Raw genomic sequence first — 24705 nt, forward strand, 5'->3', positions numbered from 1 at the left:
ACTTCCGTGTGCATTTTCTTTTATTGTTCAGACTTTGAGAAAAACACTGCAATTTTACAGTGATGAACAATCTGGACTGTCTTTATGTACTGTGAGAAAATTTTAGCTTTTGACCAACATTGTATCAATAAGTGTGTGCATTTGATATCTTTGTTATTGTAATTATAAAAAATTTAACAAATCATTATGGCCACTGCCCAAAACAATTTGTAAAATTTTTTGTGGGGAGCATGGGGGCTATGTAAGTAGGCTGTTTATGTTTTCTTATTGGCAACGTTACGTAGCGCTCTGTAAGAAAATCACTGGCTGTGCTGTGTGCAGTATGTGGCCAGTTTGCATTGTTGTCAGCCAATGTAGTGTTGGGCAGCTGGATGTGAACAGCGCGTAGCGTTGCGCAGTTGGAGGTGAGCCGCCAGCAGTGGTGGATGTGGGGAGAGAGATGGCGGAGTTTTGAAATTTGTAAAACTGGATGTCATGAACTACTATATATATTATGATGTTAAGGTAAATACATTGTTTGTTCTCTATTAAAATCTTTCATTTGCTAACTATGCCTATCAGTAGTTAGTGCCTTCCGTAGTTTGAATCTTTTATTTAGCTGGCAGTAGTGGCGCTCGCTGTATTGCAGTAGTTCGAGTAACGAAGATTTTTGTGAGGTAAGTGATTTGTGAAAGGTATAGGTTAATGTTAGTCAGGGCCATTGCTTTGTAGGGATTTCTCAAAGTCAGATAGCGTTGCGCTAAAAAAATATTGTGTGTCAGTTTAAGCACAGTCTTCTATAATTTTAGTAAGGGGACGTTTCAATTTGTACTCAGTTTCTCCGATATCTGAGAGCCTGTGTTCTGTAGAGTTGCCAATTTGCCATCTGCTTTCGATATTTTCCATTGTCCTGCTAGCTGGTTTTTATTTGTGGTTTTAGGGCGCACAACTACAGTGGTCATTAGCGCCCACTGCTAGCTGGTGTGCAGCAGGTGTTGTTTCACTCTCGAACCTGGCCCTACAGGTTGTCCCAGAATGGTCGCGAGAGACTTCGATGTGTTTTAGAGGGAGTCTTGAGCAACAAATCGAGGATAGGAGCCCGTGGCCGGAAACATCAGCCATCTGCAGTACAGCGCGTCGAAGCTACAGGCGCCGGCGCCTGCCGCTAGACCACTGCTTCGGCAGCGAACGTTTCTTTTTACGCTGACGGGCCGTAAGCAGAACGTCTCACGATGCTGTCTGCTATTCATTGGTCGAGACTGATTCCCACGATCGTCTGCGGAGACCGTGGAGCCAGCTGCTGCGTAGAAACACTTTGTCTCCTACGAATGTGATGCTCTGTTGCTTCGGTGGATCACGGCTTCAGATGCGGGTTTCCATCCGCAGCCCATTTTTCTCCTGTGCATCGAGAAAACAATGGAGATTTTAAAGGGTTATAGCAGAAAAATGTACTGCGTATGGAAACCCGTGCCCGAAGCCGTCATCCACCGAAGAAACAGAGCACATTATTCGTAGTTGTTGTTGTTGTGGTCTTCAGTCCTGAGACTGGTTTGATGCAGCTCTCCATGCTACTCTATCCTGTGCAAGCTTCTTCATCTCCCAGTACCTACTGCAACCTACATCCTTCTGAATCTGCTTACTGTATTCATCTCTTGGTCTCCCCCTACGATTTTTACCCTCCACGCTGCCCTCCAATACTAAATTGGTGATCCCTTGATGCCTCAGAACATGTCCTACCAACCGATCCCTTCTTCTGGTCAAGTTGTGCCACAAACTTCTCTTCTCCCCAATCCTATTCAATACTTCCTCATTAGTTATGTGATCTACCCATCTAATCTTCAGCATTCTTCTGTAGCACCACATTTCGAAAGCTTCTATTCTATTCTTGTCCAAACTATTTACCGTCCATATTTCACTTCCATACATGTCTACACTCCATACAAATACTTTCAGAAATGACTTCCTGACACTTAAATCTATACTCGATGTTAATAAATTTCTCTTCTTCAGAAACGCTTTCCTTGCCATTGCCAGTCTACATTTTATATCCTCTCTACTTCGACCATCATCAGTTATCTTGCTCCCCAAATAGCAAAACTCCTTTACTACTTTAAGTGTCTCATATCCTAATCTAATACCCTCAACATCACCCGACTTAATTCGACTACATTCCATTATCCTCGTTTTGCTTTTGTTGATGTTCATCTTATATCCTCCCTTCAAGACACTATCCATTCCGTTCAACTGCTCTTCCAAGTCCTTTGGTGTCTCTGACAGAATTACAATGTCATCGGCGAACCTCAACGTTTTTATTTCTTCTCCATGGATTTTAATACCTACTCCGAATTTTTTTTTGTTTCCTTTACTGCTTGCTCAATATACAGATTGAATAGCATCGGGGAGAGGCTACAACCCTGTCTTACTCCCTTCCCAACCACTGCTTCTCTTTCATGCCCCTCGACTCTTATAACTGCCATCTGGTTTCTATACAAATTGTAAATAGCCTTTCGCTCCCTGTATTTTACCCCTGCCACCTTTAGAATTTGAAAGAGAGTATTGCAGTCAACATTGTCAAAAGCTTTCTCTAAGTCTACAAATGCTAGAAACGTAGGTTTGCCTTTCCTTAATCTTTCTTCTAAGGTAAGTCGTAAGGTCAGTATTGCCTCACGTGTTCCAGTGTTTCTACGGAATCCTAACTGATCTTCCCCGAGGTCTGCTTCTACTAGTTTTTCCATTCGTCTGTAAAGAATTCGTGTTAGTATTTTCCAGCTGTGGCTTATTAAACTGATTGTTCGGTAATTTTCACATCTGTCCACACCTGCTTTCTTTGGGATTGGAATTATTATATTCTTCTTGAAGTCTGAGGGTATTTCGCCTGTTTCATACATCTTGCTCACCAGATGGTAGAGTTTTGTCAGGACTGGCTCTCCCAAGGCCGTCAGTAGTTCCAATGGAATGTTGTCTACTCCGGGGGCCTTGTTTCGACTCAGGTCTTTCAGTGCTCTGTCCAACTCTTCACGCAGTATCGTATCTCCCATTTCATCTTCATCTACATCCTCTTCCATTTCCATAATATTGTCCTCAAGTGCATCGCCCTTGTATTCGTAGGAGACAAGGCAATTCTACGCAGGAGCTAGATCCATCTTGTAAACCGGCGATAGTGGGCGTCAGTTACGATGACTCAATAAGAAACAACATTGCGAGGCTTTTCGCCTACGGTCAGTCAGAGTACAATCGTTTGCCGCCGAAGGGGTGGTTTAGTGGCAGGCACGGCGCCTGGATGGCGATTCCTGATATATGTTCCTATCCTCGATTTGTTCATCAAGACACCCTCTACAACTTCAGTAAGTTCGTCAGGACATTTCTGGGACACCCTGTACATCACCGCGCGGGGTGACCGTGCGGTGTAAGGCGCCTTGCCACGGTTCGCGCGGCTCGCCCCGTCGGAGGTTCGAATCCTCCTTTTGGCATGGGTGTGTGTGTGTGTGTTGTCATTAGTTTAAGCTACATTAAGTAGTGTGTAAGCCTAGGAACCGATGACCTCACCAGATTGGTCCCATAGAACTTACCACAAATTTCCAAATTTTTTACCCTGTATAATGGTCTCCCTTAAGGTGCCCACAGATTCACATTCCAGCGAGGTACGCCAGCTTTGTGTGGTACTGACCAGTGGTTCTGTACCTTTATCTGTCTCTGGCTCAAGGCGACAGAGGTCCTTCCTAGCCGAAACATTAGACATACCAGATTTTTCCTTTACATTCTGTTACGCCCTAAAGTCAAAGCGCCGGCACGCCAGTCGGGAACGACAGAGAAGAGATGGCTGTAAGAAGACGTCAGCCAATCGCACAATGACCGACCCCTCTCCAGGACGACAACGCCACAAAAGGGGCCTCTACGTGAAGAGGACATAAGGCCTACTGCTTTCGCATCAAAAGCGTTGTCCAAAGCTCAGTGTAACTATTCACAAATTGAGAAAGAGGCTTTGGCTATTGTGTATGGTGTCACCAAATTCCACCACTATTTGTACAGCAGAAAATTCTACTTAGTAGCGGATTACAAGCCACTGCAATCTTTGTTTCATCCGATTAAACCAGTTACTGTACGTACTGACCAACAATTGCAATGATGGGCTTTGTTGTTGTCTCAATAGCAGTACGAGATTGTGTATCGTGAAGCAGCTCAACATGGTAATGCGGGTACACTTTCACGTCTTCCGGTTGGCCGTGATACAGACTTTGACGCTTCTGCTGCATCTTGTTGTCACATCGATGCTCAGAATTCTGAATGGCTTCAGTCTCTTCCGCTCAACTATAGGAAAATTGGACAGGCCACGGAAGCTGATTCAGATTTGAACATTTTGCTGAAATACACTCCTGGAAATTGAAATAAGAACACCGTGAATTCATTGTCCCAGGAAGGGGAAACTTTATTGACACATTCCTGGGGTCAGATACATCACATGATCACACTGATAGAACCACAGGCACATAGACACAGGCAACAGAGCATGCACAATGTCGGCACTAGTACAGTGTATATCCACCTTTCGCAGCAATGCAGGCTGCTATTCTCCCATGGAGACGATCGTAGAGATGCTGGATGTAGTCCTGTGGAACGGCTTGCCATGCCATTTCCACCTGGCGCCTCAGTTGGACCAGCGTTCGTGCTGGACGTGCAGACCGCGTGAGACGACGCTTGATCCAGTCCCAAACATGCTCAATGGGGGACAGATCCGGAGATCTTGCTGGCCAGGGTAGTTGACTTACACCTTCTAGAGCACGTTGGGTGGCACGGGATACATGCGGACGTGCATTGTCCTGTTGGAACAGCAAGTTCCCTTGCCGGTCTAGGAATGGTAGAACGATGGGTTCGATGACGGTTTGGATGTACCGTGCACTATTCAGTGTCCCCTTGACGATCACCAGTGGTGTATGGCCAGTGTAGGAGATCGCTCCCCACACCATGATGCCGGGTGTTGGCCCTGTGTGCCTCGGTCGTATGCAGTCCTGATTGTGGCGCTCACCTGCACGGCGCCAAACACGCATACGACCATCATTGGCACCAAGGCAGAAGCGACTCTCATCGCTGAAGACGACACGTCTCCATTCGTCCCTCCATTCACGCCTGTCGCGACACCACTGGAGGCGGGCTGCACGATGTTGGGGCGTGAGCGGAAGACGGCCTAACGGTGTGCCGGACCGTAGCCCAGCTTCATGGAGACGGTTGCGAATGGTCCTCGCCGATACCCCAGGAGCAACAGTGTCCCTAATTTGCTGGGAAGTGGCGGTGCGGTCCCCTACGGCAGTGCGTAGGATCCTACGGTCTTGGCGTACATCCCTGCGTCGCTGCGGTCCGGTCCCAGGTCGACGGGCACGTGCACCTTCCGCCGACCACTGGCGACAACATCGATGTACAGTGGAGACATCACGCCCCACGTGTTGAGCAATTCGGCGGTACGTCCACCCGGCCTCCCGCATGCCCACTATACGCCCTCGCTCAAAGTCCGTCAACTGCACATACGGTTCACGTCCACGCTGTCGCGGCATGCTACCAGTGTTAAAGACTGCGATGGAGCTCCGTATGCCACGGCAAACTGGCTGACACTGACGGCGGCGGTGCACAAATGCTGCGCAGCTAGCGCCATTCGACGGCCAATACCGCGGTTCCTGGTGTGTCCGCTGTGCCGTGCGTGTGATCATTGCTTGTACATCCCTCTCGCAGTGTCCGGAGCAAGTATGGTGGGTCTGACACACCGGTGTCAATGTGTTCTTTTTTCCATTTCCAGGAGTGTACATTCGCACATCTCGGCTCAGCCGCGCGTGGCCCGTGTTCGTGCCATTTCTTATTTTACATCTTGTTTTTACCGTACTCCCACCTCGTTATGTTAATTTTCAACTACTGGTGTCACTGAATTGCTGCCTTGCCTGCCCGTGAGCGGCAGCAGCAGCGCTTTTCGATATAGGCCCTGCCGTATTATCTTTGCTGGACTGCTATTATTTCCCGGTTGTCGTGTGTTGGGAGTTAGTTCGGTTGAGCCAGTAAGTTCAGAGGTGCTAGCAGTGCATTTCGGACGTGGCAGTGTTTGAGTTGACACGCGGCCCAAGTTCAGTCGGGGCGCGGCAGCAGTGAGGTCCGGACCACCATGACTCGCCCGACGGCTGCCGACACGCGTGATTGGAGTGGCGACGTCTTTGGTTGGTCGTCGGTCGGTCGACTTGTCGGACGGCGTGTATATGGCCGGCGATCGCTTACGGGTTGGCTGTGTGTGCCGACGCGTGACTCGTCCCTGTTCCTGCACAGTCACTGCCGTTAGCATTGTCTGGTTCTTCGTGCAAGTGTTCGTGAAACTGTGTGTAGTTTGTGTGATTTTGACTGACAAGTTATTTTAAATGTTGTCGGAGTACTGGCTCTGACCAGTCGGTCGGTTGGCGTGGAGCAGTGAGGAATTCTCGGCGGGGCGTAGTTCGGCCGGGGCCCGCTGGCGGTCTCTACGCGGTGTCGGAGTGTGTGGCGCTGTTCCCATTGCTACGAGGTCCGTGGCTCACCGACCCTGGACACGAAAGTTGAGTTTTGACTTCATCTACCAGCAAGTCAAGACTGTTCACCTTGTGTCGTTTGGAGTTCGTTGTCGGCTGTTGAGATATTCCCGCGAGCAACAACGTGGCTTTCAAGGTGGAAAATTCTAGTCAACCTCCGGTGGAGTTTCACCGTATTTGGCTATTTGAGTTGAAGTGCACCAGCGGAATCCTCTGCCTTGTGGCCGTTGACGTTCCGGTTACCTGCCCTGGCCGTTGGCTTAAATTTCAGGCAGTGTAGTTTCATCGTGTCGTTGCTGTCCAGCACTGTGTGTAGTTTGACAGCTCTGTGTATGATTGGTTGTGGGCGCCAATATCTTCTACGTTGTTGCGTTGAACTCCCTGTTGTGCCCTGGTCGGGTAAAGTGAAAGTTATCTTGTCGGTTGGTCCGCTGAGTGTCGTTCGGTTGGGTTGTCGTCGGATCGTGAATGGTTGGCCCGACTGCCTGTCTCACTTAAGCGAGCGTTAGTGTTCGAATTACAGGCCGACCCTCGATCAAAAAAAAAAAAAAAAAATGGTTCAAATGGCTCTGAGCACTATGGGACTCAACATCTTAGGTCATCAGTCCCCTAGAACTTAGAACTACTTAAACCTAACTAACCTAAGGATACCACACACATCCATGGCTGAGGCAGGATTCGAACCTGCGACCGTAGCGCCCGCGCGGTTCCAGACTGTAGCGCCTTTAACCACTTGGCCACCACGGCCGGCCGACCCTCGATCATGTGTGTACTGCCTTATGTTTTTTTTTTAATTTGTTGTTGTTGGTACTTGTATAGCTTCTAGCCGATTTTGTGTTTTAAATTAGAGTTGTTTTACTCTTAAGGCCTTCAGTCCAAGTTTATAGTACTGTTTCACGTAAGCCCTTTGGCAGTTAATTTTTTTAAAATTTATAAGTCTTCGGTCTTCAGCCGATATGAATTTAACTTGTTTACCTTAACCTATTGAATTTTTAAGTCTTCGTCCTTTAGCCGGTTTGAGTTTCAGCTGTTTGTTCTTAAGGTTCAAATGGCTCTGAGCACTATGGGACTCAACTGCTGTGGTCATAAGTCCCCTAGAACTTAGAACTACTTAAACCCAACTAACCTAAGGACAGCACACAACACCCAGCCATCACGAGGCAGAGAAAATCTTGTTCTTAAGGCCTTCAGCCTAAATTAAAGAACTGTTTCACGTAAGAACTTTGGTATTAAAAAAAAAAAAAATGTTCTGGAATTTTAAGTGTTCGGCCTTCAGCCGATTTGAGTTTAACTTGTTTACTTCAGCCTAATTAAAGAACTGTTTCACGTAAGAACTTTGGTATTAAAAAAAAAAATAATGTTCTGGAATTTTAAGTGTTCGGCCTTCAGCCGATTTGAGTTTAACTTGTTTACTTCAGCCTAACTAAAGAACTGTTTTAATATAAGGCTTGCCTTTAAATTTGTGATTGTGCTTGCGTTTTAAGTTATTGGCCTGCAGCCGTTTTTAAATTAAAGTGGCTTTCAGGCGGTAATTACGTCCCAAAGATTAAAGCTGTGTGCTTAAAAGAGTTTTTTGGGCTCTTGTAATGTTTGATCAAATAATAAAGTTGTATTTTCGGGTGTAACTGACAGCCCCTTATTTTGGCCCCTTTCCACTATTTATTGTATCTGTCTTGTCCTGCGGGTTAAACAGGGCGTCTCGTTGGCCTCGCTCATTGCATTTCATAAAGACTGTGTAGTGCACCGATACTTTAGACGACGACGATGTTTGGTTTGTGGGGCGCCCAACTGCGCGGCTATCAGCGCCCGTACAAATTCCCAACCTTTGCTCAGTCCAGTCTCGCCGCTTTTCAGGAATGATGATGAAACGATGAGGACAACACAAACACCCAGTCATCCCGAGGCAGGAGAAAATCCCTGATCACGCCGGTGATCGAACCCGGGACCCCGTGCTCGGGAAGCGAGAACGCGACCGCGAGACCACGAGCTGCGGGCGATACTCTACACATCGGCATAGCCTCGCTAAGCAGCAAGGTGTGATTCTTGTTCAGAATGACAGTGGGCAGCCACGTGTGTTGATCCCCAAAGCTGCGCAAAAAGAAGTGTTGCAGTTACTTCACCGAGGATATAAGTGCCGCGCGCGGCGGATCGCACACAGTCGGACAGTAGCTTCAAGGCCAGTGACTTCTATAGCAGCATAGAAAATGGTTACTTCGCTTGTACTTTCTATGTGGCAGCGACTTGTGATTGTTTATACTAAAGAAGATTCGTCATTTTGTATGTCGTCCTTTACTTGCGACACATACACTCCTGGAAATGGAAAAAAGAACACATTGACACCGGTGTGTCAGACCCACCATACTTGCTCCGGACACTGCGAGAGGGCTGTACAAGCAATGATCACACGCACGGCACAGCGGACACACCAGGAACCGCGGTGTTGGCCGTCGAATGGCGCTAGCTGCGCAGCATTTGTGCACCGCCGCCGTCAGTGTCAGCCAGTTTGCCGTGGCATACGGAGCTCCATCGCAGTCTTTAACACTGGTAGCGTGCCGCGACAGCGTGGACGTGAACCGTATGTGCAGTTGACGGACTTTGAGCGAGGGCGTATAGTGGGCATGCGGGAGGCCGGGTGGACGTACCGCCGAATTGCTCAACACGTGGGGCGTGAGGTCTCCACAGTACATCGATGTTGTCGCCAGTGGTCGGCGGAAGGTGCACGTGCCCGTCGACCTGGGACCGGACCGCAGCGACGCACGGATGCACGCCAAGACCGTAGGATCCTACGCAGTGCCGTAGGGGACCGCACCGCCACTTCCCAGCAAATTAGGGACACTGTTGCTCCTGGGGTATCGGCGAGGGCCATTCGCAACCGTCTCCATGAAGCTGGGCTACGGTCCCGCACACCGTTAGGCCGTCTTCCGCTCACGCCCCAACATCGTGCAGCCCGCCTCCAGTGGTGTCGCGACAGGCGTGAATGGAGGGACGAATGGAGACGTGTCGTCTTCAGCGATGAGAGTCGCTTCTGCCTTGGTGCCAATGATGGTCGTATGCGTGTTTGGCGCCGTGCAGGTGAGCGCCACAATCAGGACTGCATACGACCGAGGCACACAGGGCCAACACCCGGCATCATGGTGTGGGGAGCGATCTCCTACACTGGCCGTACACCACTGGTGATCGTCGAGGGGACACTGAATAGTGCACGGTACATCCAAACCGTCATCGAACCCATCGTTCTACCATTCCTAGACCGGCAAGGGAACTTGCTGTTCCAACAGGACAATGCACGTCCGCATGTATCCCGTGCCACCCAACGTGCTCTAGAAGGTGTAAGTCAACTACCCTGGCCAGCAAGATCTCCGGATCTGTCCCCCATTGAGCATGTTTGGGACTGGATCAAGCGTCGTCTCACGCGGTCTGCACGTCCAGCACGAACGCTGGTCCAACTGAGGCGCCAGGTGGAAATGGCATGGCAAGCCGTTCCACAGGACTGCATCCAGCATCTCTACGATCGTCTCCATGGGAGAATAGCAGCCTGCATTGCTGCGAAAGGTGGATATACACTGTACTAGTGCCGACATTGTGCATGCTCTGTTGCCTGTGTCTATGTGCCTGTGGTTCTGTCAGTGTGATCATGTGATGTATCTGACCCCAGGAATGTGTCAATAAAGTTTCCCCTTCCTGGGACAATGAATTCACGGTGTTCTTATTTCAATTTCCAGGAGTGTATGTATGATTACAAAGTTAAGTATCGTAATCCTTTCATGTTGTAATGAAACTCATTCTACATCTACATCTACATCCATACTCCGCAAGCCACCTGACGGTGTGTGCCGGAGGGTGCTTTGAATACCTCTATCGATTCTCCCTTCTATTCCAGTCTCGTATTGTTCGTGGAAAGAAAGATTGTCGGTAGGGCTCTGTGTGGGCTCTAATCTCTCTGATTTTATCCTCATGGTCTCTTTGCGACATATACGTAGGTCGGAGCAATATACTGCTTGACTCCTCGGTGAAGGTATGTTCTCGAACCTTCAACAAAAGCCCTCACCGAGCTACTGAGCGTCTCTCCTGCAGAGTCTTCCACTGGAGTTTATCTATGGCGTCCGTAACGCTTTCGCAACTACTAAATGATCGTGTAACGAAGCGCGCTGCTCTCCGTTGGATCTTCTCTATATTTTCTATGAACCCTATCTGGTACGGATCCCACACTGCTGGGTAGTATTCAAGCAGTGGGCGAACAAGTGTACTGTAACCTGCTTCCTTTGTTTTCGGATTGCATTCCCTTAGGATTCTTCCAATGAATCTCAGACTGGCACCTGCTTTACCGATGATTAATTTTATATGGTCATTCCATTTTAAATCACTTCTAATGCCTACTCCCAGATAATTTATGGAACTGCTTCCAGTTGCTGACCTGCTATATTGTAGCTAAATGATAAGGGATCTTTCTATCTACGTATTCGCAGCACATTACACTTGTCTTCATTGAGATTCAATTGTCATTCCCAGCACCGTGCGTCAATTCGTTGCAGCTCCTCCTGCATTTCAGCACGATTTTCCAATGTTACAACCTCTCGATACACCACAGAATCATCTGCAAAAAGCCTCAGTGAACTTCCGATGTCATCCACTAGGTCATTTATGTATATTGTGAATAGCAACGGTCCTATGACACTCCCCTGCGGCAGACACGAAATCACTCTTGCTTCGAAAGACTTCTCTCCATTGAGAATGACATGCTGCGTTCTGTTATCTAGGAACTCTTCAATCCAATCACACAATTGTTCTGATAGTCCATATGTTCTTACTTTGTTCATTAAACGACTGTGGGGAACTGTATCAAACACCTTGCGGAAGTCAAGAAAGACGGCAGCTACCTGTGACCCCGTGTCTATGGCCCTCTGAGTCTCGTGGACGAACAGCGCGAGCTGGGTTTCACACGATCGTCTTTTTCTAATCCCATGCTGATTCCTACAGAGTAGATTTCTAGTCTCTAGAAAAGTCATTATACTCGAACATAATACGTGTTCCAAAATTCTACAACTGGTCGATGTTGGAGATATAGGTATATAGTTCTGCACGTCTTTTAATGTCTCTTGCAGCGGTCTCTCTGCGATATTTTCAGAAATTTTATAAATTATATAACTCAGTACATATCTCGAAATATCTCTTCTTATCTTACCGATTCCTAAACTTTAATATACGATGATTATCAATGCAAAGTAGTTTCAAGCCCTATTATTCGTTGGAGCGTTTATTTACTCCAGGGAATAGCTTCTCTGCTATCTATGTTTTCTCTTATGAAAAGAATGAAGGAGATCTTGCGGATTAGCCGTGAAAGAACGAAGATGTATATGTATGTATTGTTGAGCTAGTCGCCATCTTGATGAGATTCTGTATGAGAAGGAATTTAATACATGAACTAAACTAAAGTAAGTGTGTTCGCGTATTATTTAACTGATTATTATTGACAGTGTCTGCTTAGTACGCTGTGTTGCACGGGATCAGTGGGGAACGTCTGATTTACACTGGACGAACCTGCCGTTTTGTACGCTCAAGATATCCAATTTATTACTTCCAATAAATAGGCCAACACGGTCTTACCAGCAGATCTCCGGTCTTCCCCATGTGATGACCGAAAGTTAATAATTATTACAAATGTTTTCAGGAGATCGACTGACAATTTTCATCGTTATGGAATTTAAGTTAAGCTCAATTTAATCAGAATAGAACAGTATTGAACTGTGTGAATGTGATAAGCCTGCTTTGCGAATGAAAATTCCCTTAATATACGCATGTTTTTTTTTTTTTACTGTCCTGATCAGTGAAGCTAAATCAGGAAGGTGTGAGAAAGTTTTTAAATTTTAGATCACACAAAAAATATTAAAATCTGTTCGACGTCCCTTTTTGAAAACGGGGATGACTTGTGCCCTACGATTTGTGTGAATGTTGTGTAGCGATCCGAGAAAGCAGGTTTCCTAGACGCCTAGGCTGGCTTTAACAGCCGGCGCTGACTGACCTCTTGAGCTTGGAGTCGGCCTCGAGCAGGCTGGGGTCGTGCACGACCTGCAGGCGGGCGAACGTGGAGACGCGGCCGACGCTGTTGGCGGCGTCGCACATGTAGCGGCCGGCGTCGGCCTCCGCGGCGGCGCGCAGCACCAGCCGGCAGCGGCCGCCCTCCTGCTGGATGGTCAGCCGCGGCGGCTCCTCCTCCAGCTCGCCGCCGTCGCGGTACCAGCGCACCTCGGGCGCCGGCTCCCCCCGCACCTGCGCAGGCCGCAGAAGAGGCCAGCTGAGTTACAAATATGGAGAGAGCGGAGGCAGAAGTCTCAACAGCCTACGGTGGAGTCAAAAGCAAAGGGATCAACACCGTTAGTGGAAAAGGAAGCATAGTGCAGGACGCAGAAGAGGGTGCGGCGCGGCACGTTACTTTTTTACCGCCCTGCCAATGTCCAGCAGTGTTCATTTGTCTCTGCAGAAATTTTCACGAGGTGTCAGACGCTGTTCAGGAAAGATAGATTGGGCAGAATTGGTGGTGGAGTGTTTGTGTATGTCAGTAGTGGTTTATCTTGTAGTGAAGTCGAAGTGCCGGCCGGGTGCCCGAGCGGTTCTAGGCGCTACAGTCTGGAGCCGCGCGACCGCTTCGGTCGCAGGTTCGAATCCTGCCTCGGGCATGGATGTGTGTGATGTCCTTAGGTTAGTTAGCTTTAAGTAGTTCTAAGTTCTAGGGGACTGATGACCTCAGAAGTTAAGTCCCACACTGCTCAGAGCCATTTGAACCATTTTGAAGTTGAAGTATATACTCCGTGCGAATTGGTATGGGTGGAGGTTATACTTAGCACCCGAACTAAGTTAATAATTGGCTCCTTCTACCGACTCCCAGACTCCGATGATATAGTTGCTGAACAGTTCAGAGAAGATTTGAGTCTCGTAACAAATAAATCCCCCACTCATACGGTTATAGTTGGTGGGGACTTAAACCTTCCCTCGATATGTTGGCAAAAATACTTGTTCAAAACCGGTGGTAGGCAGAAAACATCTTCCGAGATTGTCCTAAATGCTTTCTCCGAAAATTATTTCGAGCAGTTCGTCCACGAACCCACGCGAATTGTAAATGGTTGCGAAAACACACTTGACCTCTTAGCCACAAACAATCGAGAGCTATTAGAGAGCATCATGACTGATACATAGTTGTAGCTAGGCTCAATACCGTTTCTTCCAAATCCACCAGAAACAAACGCAAAATAATTTTATTTAAAAAAGCGGATAAAGTGCCACTAGAAGCCTTCCTAAGAGATAATTTCCATTCCTTCCAAACTGACCATGCAAATGTAGACGAGATGTGGCTCAAATTCAAAGATGTAGTAGCAACAGCAATTGAGAGATTCATACCTCATAAATTGGTAAGAGATGGAACTGATCCCCCACGGTACACAAAACAGGTCAGAACGCTGTTGCAGAGGCAACGGAAAAAGCACGCGAAGTTCAGAAGAACGCGAAATCCCGAAGATTGGCTAAAATTTACAGACGCGCGAAATTTGGCACGGACTTTAATGCGAGGTGCCTTTAATAGGTTCCACAAAGAAACATTGTCTCGAAATTTGGTAGAAAATCCGAAGAAATTCTGGTCGTATGTAAAATACACAAGCGGCAAGACGCAGTCAATACCTTCGCAGTGCAGGGCCGATGGTACTGTTACCGACGACTGTGCCGCTAAAGCGGAGTTATTGAACGCAATTTTCCGAAATTCCTTCACCAGGGAAGACGAATGGAATATTCCAGAATTTGAAACACGAACATCTGCTAGCATGAGTTTCTTAGAAGTAGATACCTTAGGGGTTGCGAAGAAACTCAAATCGCTTGGTACGGGCAAGTCTTCAGGTCCATATTGTATACCGATTAGGTTCCTTTCAGATTACGCTGATACAATAGCTCCCTACTTAGCAATCATATACAACCGCTCGCTCACCGATAGGTCTGTACCTACGGATTGGAAAATTGCGCAGGTCGCACCAGTGTTTAAAAAGGGTAGTAGGAGTAATCCATCGAACTACAGACCTATATCATTGACGTCGGTTTTCAGTACGGTTTTGGAGCATATACTGTATTCAAACATTATGAATCACCTCGAAGGGAACGATCTATTGATACGTAATCAGTTTGGTTTCAGAAAACATCGTTCTTTAGCTACGCAGCTAGCTCTTTATTCGCACGAAGTAATGACCGCTATCGACAGGGGATCTCAACTTGATTCCGTATTTCTAGATTTCCGGAAAGCTTTTGACACCGTTCCTGACAAGCGACTTCTAATCGAGCTGGGGGCCTACGGGGTATCGTCTCAGTTGTGCAACTGGATCCGTGATTTCCTGTCACGAAGGTCGCAGTTCGTAGTAATAGACGGCAAATCATCGAGTAAAATTGAAGTGATATCAGGTGTTCCCCAGGGAAGCGTCCTGGGACCTCTGCTGTTCCTGATCTATATAAATGACCTGGATGACAATCTGAGCAGTTCTCTTAGGCTGTTCGCAGATGATGCTGTAATTTACCGTCTAGTAAGGTCATCCGAAGACCAGTATCAGTTGCAAAGCGACTTAGAAAAGATTGCTGTGTGGTGTGGCAGGTGGCAGTTGACGCTAAATAACGAAAAGTGTGAGGTGATCCACATGAGTTCCAAAAGAAATCCGTTGGAATTCGATTACTCGATAAATAGTACAATTCTCAAGGCTGTCAATTCAACTAAGTACCTGTGCGCTAAAATTACGAACAACTTCAGTTGGAAAGACCACATAGATAATATTGTGGGGAAGGCGAGCCAAAGGTTGCGTTTCATTGGCAGAACACTTAGAAGATGCAACAAGTCCACTAAAGAGACAGCTTACACTACACTCGTTCGTCCTCTGTTAGAATATTGCTGCGCGGTGTGGGATCTTTATCAGGTGGGATTGACGGAGGACATCGAAAGGGTGCAAAAAAGGGCAGCTCGTTTTGTATTATCACGTAATAGGGCAGAGAGTGTGGCAGGTATGATACGCGAGTTGGGATGGAAGTCATTAAAGCAAAGACGTTTTTCGTCGCGGCGAGATCTACTTACGAAATTTCAGTCACCAACTTTCTCTTCCGAATGCGAAAATATTTTGTTGGGCCCAACCTACATAGGTAGGAATGATCATCAAAATAAAGTAAGAGAAAACAGAGCTCGAATAGAAAGGTTTAGGTGTTCGATTTTCCCGCGCGCTGTTCGGGAGTGGAATGGTAGAGAGATAGCACGATTGTGGTTCGATGAACCCTCTGCCAAGCACTTAAATGTGAATTGCAGATTAATCATGTAGATGCAGAAGTAGATGTAGAAAGGGATCAACACCGACAGAGCAAAAGGTATTATACTGCAGGACGCACGAGAGAGGACCGATAGGGGAAAACAGAACACTGAGGGCCTCTACGAGAGGAAAGAACAGCCTGCTGACGTCACAGAAGGACAAATGGGGATCAATTTGGAACACGTAGGTGAATCAGTATTACAGTCACAATTTTAAAGAGCTTCGGAATGTTTACAGTCAAACATCAAACATGAAGCGAAAGTTATATAACATTCCTCTACGCTTTTCAAAGTAAATGAGGGAAGTGACAACCTAATGCTTATTCAAGGTAGTTTGTACCCTACTGGCCATTAAAATTGCTGCCCCACGAAGATGACGTGCTACAGACGCGAAATTACTCGACAGGAAGAATATGCTGTGATATGCAAATGATTAGCTTTTCAGAGCATTCACACAAGGTTGGCGCCAGTGGCGACACCTACAACGTGCTGACATGAGGAAAGTTTCCAACCGATTTCTCATACACAAACAGCAGTTGACCGGCGTTGCCTGGTGAAACGTTGTTGTGATGCCTCGTGTAAGGAGGAGAAATGCGTACCATCACGTTTCCGACTTTGATAAAGGTCGGATTGTAGCCTATCGCGATTGCGGTTTATTGCATCGCGACATTGCTGCTCGCGTTGGTCGAGATCCAATGACTGTTAGCAGAATATGGAAACGGTGGGTTCAGGAGGGTAATACGGAACGCCGTGGTGCATCCCAACGGCCTCGTATCACTAGCAGTCGAAATGACAGGCATCTTATCCGCATGGCTGTAGCGGATCGTGCAGCCACGTCTCGATCCCTGAGTGAACAGTTGGGGACGTTTGCAAGACAACAACCATCTGCACGAACAGTTCGACGACGTTTGCAGCAGCATGGACTATCAGCTCGAAGATCACGGCTGCGGTTACCCTTGACGCTGCATCACAGACAGGAGCGTCTGCGATGGTGTACTCAACGACTAACCTGGGTGCACGAATGGCAAAACGTCATTTTTTCGGATAAATCCAGGTTCTGTTTACAGCATCATGATGGTCGCATCCGTGTTTGGCGACATCACGGTGAACGCACATTGGAAACGTGTATTCGTCATCGCCATACTGGCTTATCACCCGGCGTGATGGTATGGGGTGCCATTGGTTACACGTCTCGGTCACCTCTTGTTCGCATTGACGGCACTTTGAGCAGTGCACTTTACATTTCAGATGTGTTACGACCCGTGTCTCTACCCTTTATTCGATCCCTGCGAAACCCTACATTTCAGCAGGATAATGCACGACCGCATGTTGCAAGTCCTGTACGGGCTTTTCTGGATACAGGAAGTGTTCGACCGCTGCCTTGGCCAGCACATTCTCCAGATCTCTCACCAACTGAAAATGTCTGGTCAATGGTGGCCGAGCAACTGCCAATACGCCAGTAAGTACTCTTGATGAACTGTGGTATCGTGTTGAAACTGCATGGGCAGCTGTTCCTGTACATGCGATCCAAGCTCTGTTTGACTCGATGCCCAGGCATATCGAGGCCGTTATTACGACCAGAGGTGGCTGTTCTGGGTACTGATTTCTCAGGATATAAGCACAAATTGCGTGAAAATGTAATCATATGTTAGTTCTAGTATTTGTCCAATGAATACCTGTTTATCATCTACATTCCTTCTTCATGTACCAATTTTGATGGCCAGTAGTGTAGATTTCGGAAGAGACACATTTATGAGGGCGTGCTGAAAAGTAATGCCTCCAATTTTTATGTGAAAAATCTTCGTAAATAACACGAAAGTTATCAACATTCTACATCTTTATTCTTGACGTCTACATATGTAGTTCGCAACATAGTCACCGTGGCAACGAACACATTTCTCCCAACGAGAGACCATTTTGTTCATATCATCACTGTAGAAAAGTTGGCTTTCTTGACGCAGTGGCAGCCTCATACCTGCTTGCACCGATTCATCACTGTCAAAATGAAGGCCTCGAAGGTGTTCCTTACGCTTTGGAAACAGATGAAAATCTAAGGGAGCTATGTCCGTACTGTATGGAAGACGATCGATGACAGAGAACCCAAGGAGTCGCACTGCTACATATTTCGCAGCGCTCGTATGTGCTCTGGCGTTGCCATGTTAAAGGACAGGGTGCCCCACGTATGAAGAAACTCATCGAATTCGAAGCTCCGTTACAACGCACTGTTTCTCAGGCAGCGACATAATCATGTTACACACCGCCACGTTACACGCTATAATTCGGAGCCCTCCAGCAGCAGAGGGCTGCAAATACGAAGACACGACGACTGAATTTCCTCATTTCGAGAGAGCTGAAGGGCGATCTGTTTAATTGTTAAAAACCATACAACAGCCAAGATCGCTTAAAATATTTTTTTATTTAAGACCACCGGTTTCAACAGACAGTGCTGTCATCTTCAGGTCTGTAAGAAAGTGTATACACGTGGAATATGTGTCACAAGTTAAGATGTAACATTTGATATAAACGTTTTAGATAGGCATTATAAAAACCAGAAGTGGACCTGTACATTTACATACCTAAAAACCTTTTTGTTCTAAAACATATCCATTTTATGCTGACCTCACGCACAAGATGTCAAGTGCATAAAACAGCATGTCATAAAAGGTTTGTCATCGCTAAAATATTTGAAAAACGTGAAGGACCTTGAGCAACAGACTATGTCCGTATACGCATTGCTCACAGTTACTTGTTACATCAGACAAACTCGGTACACAAAAGCAGAACTGTTTACATATGCTGGACATGTTCTAAACAGTGACAAATCCACTTTAATTTTTTCTAAGTGGGTACTGGTGTGTTCAACAATTTGGACCATCACCTCTGAACGTCTGGCTGTGTGGTGGTACAACATGCAATGTGTGGTTTTCATGAACAATAAAAAGGGCGGAAATGATGTTTATGTTGATCTCTGTTCCAACTTTCTGTACAGGTTCCGGAACTCTCAGAACCGATGTGATGGAAGACCTTCTTTGATGTGTGTATGTATGAACCCTGAATGAGTAATAACTAACAGGTAATGGGTCAAAGCTAACAGGTACGCAAAAAAACGCAAAGGGAGCTTTGCATGTACTGAAAAAATAAAAGACGTGTTACTACCTCCTTTTTATAGAAGACGCTGCTCTTCTAATGACCATCGTCATCAATCAAACCAGAAATGGTTACTGGCCATTAATGTCATTTTATTGTTCACCTACAGTTATAATTAAGTTTACGCCAGAGACAGTAGTTGGAACGAAGAATGCAGCTTCAAAATCTCGGCTGCCCAACTGCGTTCCACTTACACAGAGAAAACAAACCACTAAGACGTACACGATTTTGGCGTAAAGCTAGCAGTGACAGCCGTCAGGCCTAAGAAACTGAGTTATTTACGAAATGAAGTTGTATTAATAGATCAAAGACTTTCCTGTCAGCCGTTTTCTGTATTCAGCTTACTAGGTACGTAAACGTTACTTGGCTTCAGTAATTATATAAACAGCGTGTTTCCTAATTTAGTCTCAAGGCTAGGAAAATTATAATGCATTTCCTGTTGCAGATTACAATCGCTATAGCGAATGTCCGCAGGACGTTTAGAAACCGCATTGTACTTATAGGGTTCAAAACGGCTATGAGCACTATGGGACTTAACAGCTGAGGTCATCAGTCCCCTAGAACTTAGAACTACCTAAACCTAACTAACCTAAGGACATTACACACATCCATGCCCGGGGCAGGATTCGAACCTGCGACCGTAGCGGTCGCGCGGTTCCAGACTGAAGCGCCTAGAACCTCTCGGCCACACCGGCCGGCGTACTTATGGGGATATGGGCACTTTTCAAACACCTAACTTAAATGAACATTCCGCCACGAGAACATCTACCTTGCCACAGAAAGCTATGTACATGTTTCATCCAGTTTCCTAAATAAGATTGATACCAATTTGATTTAAATCGATTTCTACACGCTATAATCAAATAGGTACATCAACAATGAAGGCAGAAAAAATGTTTTATTTACATAACTACGGCTCGATGCTGTAAATCTCTCGAGAATAACTAAATAAAACACGGTAATAATTCGTTAAAAAGAGTAAGGTTTCTTTCACTTGTGTTACCAAATATTCATCTCATTTATTAATTCTATATTACAGACTAAAACACTCCTTAACTGTACAATGGCATGCATAGTACACTTGGCAACCACAGATGAGAAATTGACAGAAGCTAAAATGAAAATCACGTCATGATGAGTAACAACAATGGCCATTCAGTTGTTAAACGAAATGTGGAGTAACGTCTTACACTAAAATTTCTCCTCGTCGCATATCCAATTACAGTGTTGTTGAATGTTATTTATGAACATTTTCAATTAAAATAAGAGACGATATCACTATTTAGCTGTTACCAACAGTCGTGTGATGCCTTTATCTGTTTCACTAACAGAAACTTACTATGCATTTCTCTAGTAGCAACAACATTATAACAAGAAACGAGTAGTAAGTAAGCCAACTGAATAAGCATTCTTTAATGTAATTCAGCTGAATATGGAATATTTTTTCTGTTATGAGACTGGTGTGTATGAAGTTTAGCCAAGCTTAGATGTATAATGTCTTTCCGGGGAAAAAATGACACGTACAGATAATTTATCCTTCCACAAAATTTCTCAAGTCTTGAATTATTTGCTGAACCTCACAGGGAATTCCGCAGGGTTTAAGACAGTGGATACGAAGCTATACGAACGAGCATCTATACTATTTAGGTTTCCTGTAGTTTCTCCAAATCATCAGGACTGATTCTTTAATTGATCACGTCTGATTTTATTTTTCATCGCTGTTCACCACAATGAGTGTTATTTCCTAGTGACCTCGGATGTCGACTGTGTGTCAGATTCCAGCGTTCGTTCTTTCTTACTGAATGATTTCTTCTTTCTGTATTAAAGTGTGAACTTTTCAGCAATTTGTCTGCGATTAAGTTTTTCAAGGTCCCATATCAATAGAGTTTCAGCAGCGCACTCTTATTTAAGTGCATACAAAGAATAAAACGAGTTTCTGTCAAACTGAATCGTTTCACTACAGAAGAGACTATCTTCCTGGTGCCTAGGTCAAGATTGTACAGTAAAGAATGAGAAGTATCGTGAGAAGTATTAATCACAGAATCCGCTGCGATTTTCTAAAATACTAGGATAATGTTGTCAGATCACTTATTGTCCGTCAGGAGGTCAAACGTCTTCTGAATCAGTGTACGACAAATTATTCATGCCAATACTGAATATCTGTCTAAGGTTGTGTACATCTCTGTGTACAGATGTAGCGCCAACTGCCGAATCGTAATGTGTCTTTCCTCGCGAATGGCATCAGCTCGCTGCAACGTGTCGGGTGTGACAGCCATGGATGGTCTCCCCGACCGCTGCAAATCGTGGAGCTCCGCCGAACCGTCTTCTGATGACCTCACCCTGCGTGCCCAGCCACTAACTGTACTTCTGTCGACAGCAGATGCTCCAAAGACTTTGCACAATCGTTTGTGAATATTTCACACAGTTTCTTTCTCTGCAGTGAGAAATCCAATGACGGCTACATCACGCCATTTTGAAACCGTCTTGCAACTACGCTATCTGTCGGAAGTGAAGGAAACTTGGCGCTCTCATTCAGAAAAGTTCAAATCATACATACATAACGTTTGAATTCATAGCATTGTACTCTCCCATCCCCGCCCCCTGCCACGTCTTCACCGTTGTGTCCCCCCTACCCTCCATCTCTACACCCTACATCTCCTTTCCCAAGGTGGCTTCCATCAACTCCCCCTCCCGGATGATGCCCTCTCTCCCTCCATTTATCCCTACTATCAACTCTGATCCTCACTCCCCCTCCTTTCCTCTGTCCTTTTCCCGGGCTCCCTCTCCCCCCCTTCCATCCTCTTTCTTCCCCACCTTCCCTCTCTTTGCCCCCTTCTCACCCCCGCGTCCTTTTACATTTCCATCCTCTGCCTCCTTCCCTCTCGCGTCTGCCCTTCTCCCCCTTTATTAGTCCTCTCCCTCCTTGGTTTCCCCCCCTTTTCGTTTTTTCCTCTCCTCTCTCCTTGTTTTTCCCCCTACTCCTGGTCCCCCCCCCCCATCTGCCTTGGGTCGGGAGTGCCATCTTTGTGCCGCCTTTTTCGTGCAGTGTTTTACAGTGTGTTTTTCCAGTGCGTGCTCCGTGTTTGTGTCTTTTGGGAAGTGTAGCGAACAGCCATCATACTGTCGCTGGGTGTGCTTTTTATTACTTGTGAACAGAAACCAGACTGTCGCCATGTTTTTTAATCGTGTGTCTACTGTGTTACTTGTCTGATTCCTGTGTCTTTTATCTACATTGCCAACCCCCTTTGCTTTCTGTTTTAACTTTCCGCAATTTTACGCCATTTTTCACTTTACATCACCATTTTATCGCCTGTTTTTCCTTGTTTCTTTCTTCTTCCTTTATTTTAAAAAAGTCTGTAGGCTGTAGAGCAGCGTAGTAAGCTGCTGCCGGCCCGCTCCCCTTCGGGGGGGAATTGAAAATCAATAAAGAAAAAAAATAGCATTGTATTCGGCCGAGAAAAAAAATGCTGTCCATTACTTTCTGGGCAACCCTCGTACCAGCTTGTGCGAGAGGAATAAGTTTTATTACTAACGAATATAAAGGGGTTGTGTGTTATACGGCTCCACGTACTCGCTGGGAGTCCCTTTCCCAGGAAATTCCTGATTTTATATACGCAGTTCCTACAGCTTAATCACGAACATAAGCAAGTAAGGACTTTACTCTGTATGCATATATGAGAGACATACGTATCCAGTATGAAATGAAATGAGCGTATGGCATTGTTGGCTGGGAGACCCCACGCGGGACAGTTCAGCCGCTGTATTGAAAGTCCTTAAAAGTTGACGCCACTTCAGCGACTTGCGGGTCAGTGATGATGAAAGGCACAGAACACCCAGTCCCCTGCCGGGAATCGAACCCGGGGCCCCTGCGTGATAAGCGGGAACGCTACCGGTACGCTACGGAGGCGGAAATATGTATCCGGTATGTCAGTGCATAGGTAGAAATTCCAAAATTGTGTAGAGGTCGATATGCCAGAGACAAATAGATTTTTTCTTAATAGTGTGACTTGGTGGCTGAGTGGGAAATGTCACATTATAATTCTAAGTCTGGATTTCGATCCGTGGTCGGTCCTGTACATTTTTATGTCACCCATTCGTTCTTCCACATTTGACAACATTTTGTGTGTACGAAATATGGCAGGTTTCTTCGTGGCTCCAATTCCACGTCGCACTGTAAGTCCTCCTGCATGTGGCTGGGAAGACGGGTAGCAGGCAGGCAAGGGCACACCGCATCCAGTAGGGTCATCTCTCGGAAAGCATCATGGAGATCAAACCAGGCTTCTCTCTGAGGAAACGTCTGGTAATAAATAGATACCCTGACAGTTCTGATATGTTTAATGACTGGAGTATCGCAGTTCTGTCGCCATCGAAAGGAAGCATCTTCTCGGAAGCATAAAAATGTGGGGGAGCGAGATAAGATAGGTTCACCGCAGGATTCGTCTGCAAATACTCATTTAGTTTCCAAGCCCATACAAAAAAAGTCGTTACCTGAAATCCACTACCAGGTGCGTCTAGGAGCCGGCGGTTCAACAGGAGGCCCGCCTCAATCACCTCTGCCTATTCGCGGAGAACTTCGGAAATGATAACAGTGGCAAAAAAGAAAATCAGATCATCAGGATTTGAACCCGTCTCATTTCTAATACGAGACCATTGTCTCAACAAAAAGGGGAGACCAGTGATTGGATACAGCATCAGGTTTAGGACTGCAGCGGCACATGTTCAACAGCAGCTAATCATCATTACTGAAGAGTCCGTAGCTCGTTCTCACATTGTAAATAAGTTATACACAACTGCAACCAGTCACTTTTTTCAATAATAATGCTTTATTACATTAACCGGTTTTCGAACCCTTTCAGGTTCATCTTCAGATGATTTCGGGAGGATCCGGGAAGTTACATCATTACTGGTAGTAGCATAATGGTGGGTGCTGGTTCTATGGCAGAAAGATGGGTCACACTTCAATCATGGCGATACATTAAAGTGTGACCCATCTTTCTGCCATAGAACCAGCACCCAGCATTATGCTACTACCAGTAATGATGTAACTTCCCGGATCCTCCCGAAATCATCTGAAGATGAACCTGAAAGGGTTCGAAAACCGGTTATGTAATAAAGCATTATTATTGAAAAAAGTGACTGGTTGCAGTTGTGTATAACTTATTTACATTAATATACAGTCACGGTTCTAAAATATCCGTAATGGATAAGCATAATCGTTCTCACATTGTACCATAAAAGGGCGCGAGAAAAGCTAATCACCTTGTATGAGAAGTCTGGACGTTTTAAATACTTTCATATTTTATAATTACTGCGTAATGTGTCCTCGTCAGTGCTATACAAATAAATGATTCATCTCTGCAGTGTATGCACTGAAACTGTGGACAAGCAGACTCTAAAATGGAAGTAGATTCCAGACTGCGTCTTTCACACTGTACTGGAGTGTGCGTTATTCCGAATGTTTACAGTGGCTTAACGTCGTGTGTCGAAACGCCACTCAACCCCCGAAGCTTGGCTTTGATCGTCAGTGCTCATTTGGACGGAGGTATCCATGCGCGACTGATGAACCGGTTTGAGTGGGTGTCGTGTGATGTCCTTAGGTTAATTAGGTTTAAGTAGTTCTAAGTTCTAGGGGACTGATGACCATAGATGTTAAGTCCCATAGTGCTCAGAGCCATTTGATGAACCGGTTTCATTCAGGATTGCAAAATGGGTCAAATGGCTCTGAGC

The 24705-nt window shown here is 46.0% G+C and overlaps 1 protein-coding gene across 1 annotated transcript in view; it reads right to left on the bottom strand.

The window, feature by feature from the left end:
* Nucleotides 1-24705, bottom strand: part of LOC126188350 (titin homolog) — a 1721077-nt gene that overhangs the window by 815078 nt on the left and 881294 nt on the right. Inside the window, exon 33 of the mRNA XM_049929949.1 lies at nucleotides 12535-12782. Coding sequence (XP_049785906.1) covers nucleotides 12535-12782 — 248 coding nt within the window. The remainder of the gene's footprint in view (nucleotides 1-12534; nucleotides 12783-24705) is intronic.

The sequence above is a fragment of the Schistocerca cancellata genome, chromosome 5, assembly GCF_023864275.1.
Source record: "Schistocerca cancellata isolate TAMUIC-IGC-003103 chromosome 5, iqSchCanc2.1, whole genome shotgun sequence".
NCBI classification, from domain to species: Eukaryota; Metazoa; Arthropoda; class Insecta; order Orthoptera; family Acrididae; genus Schistocerca; species Schistocerca cancellata.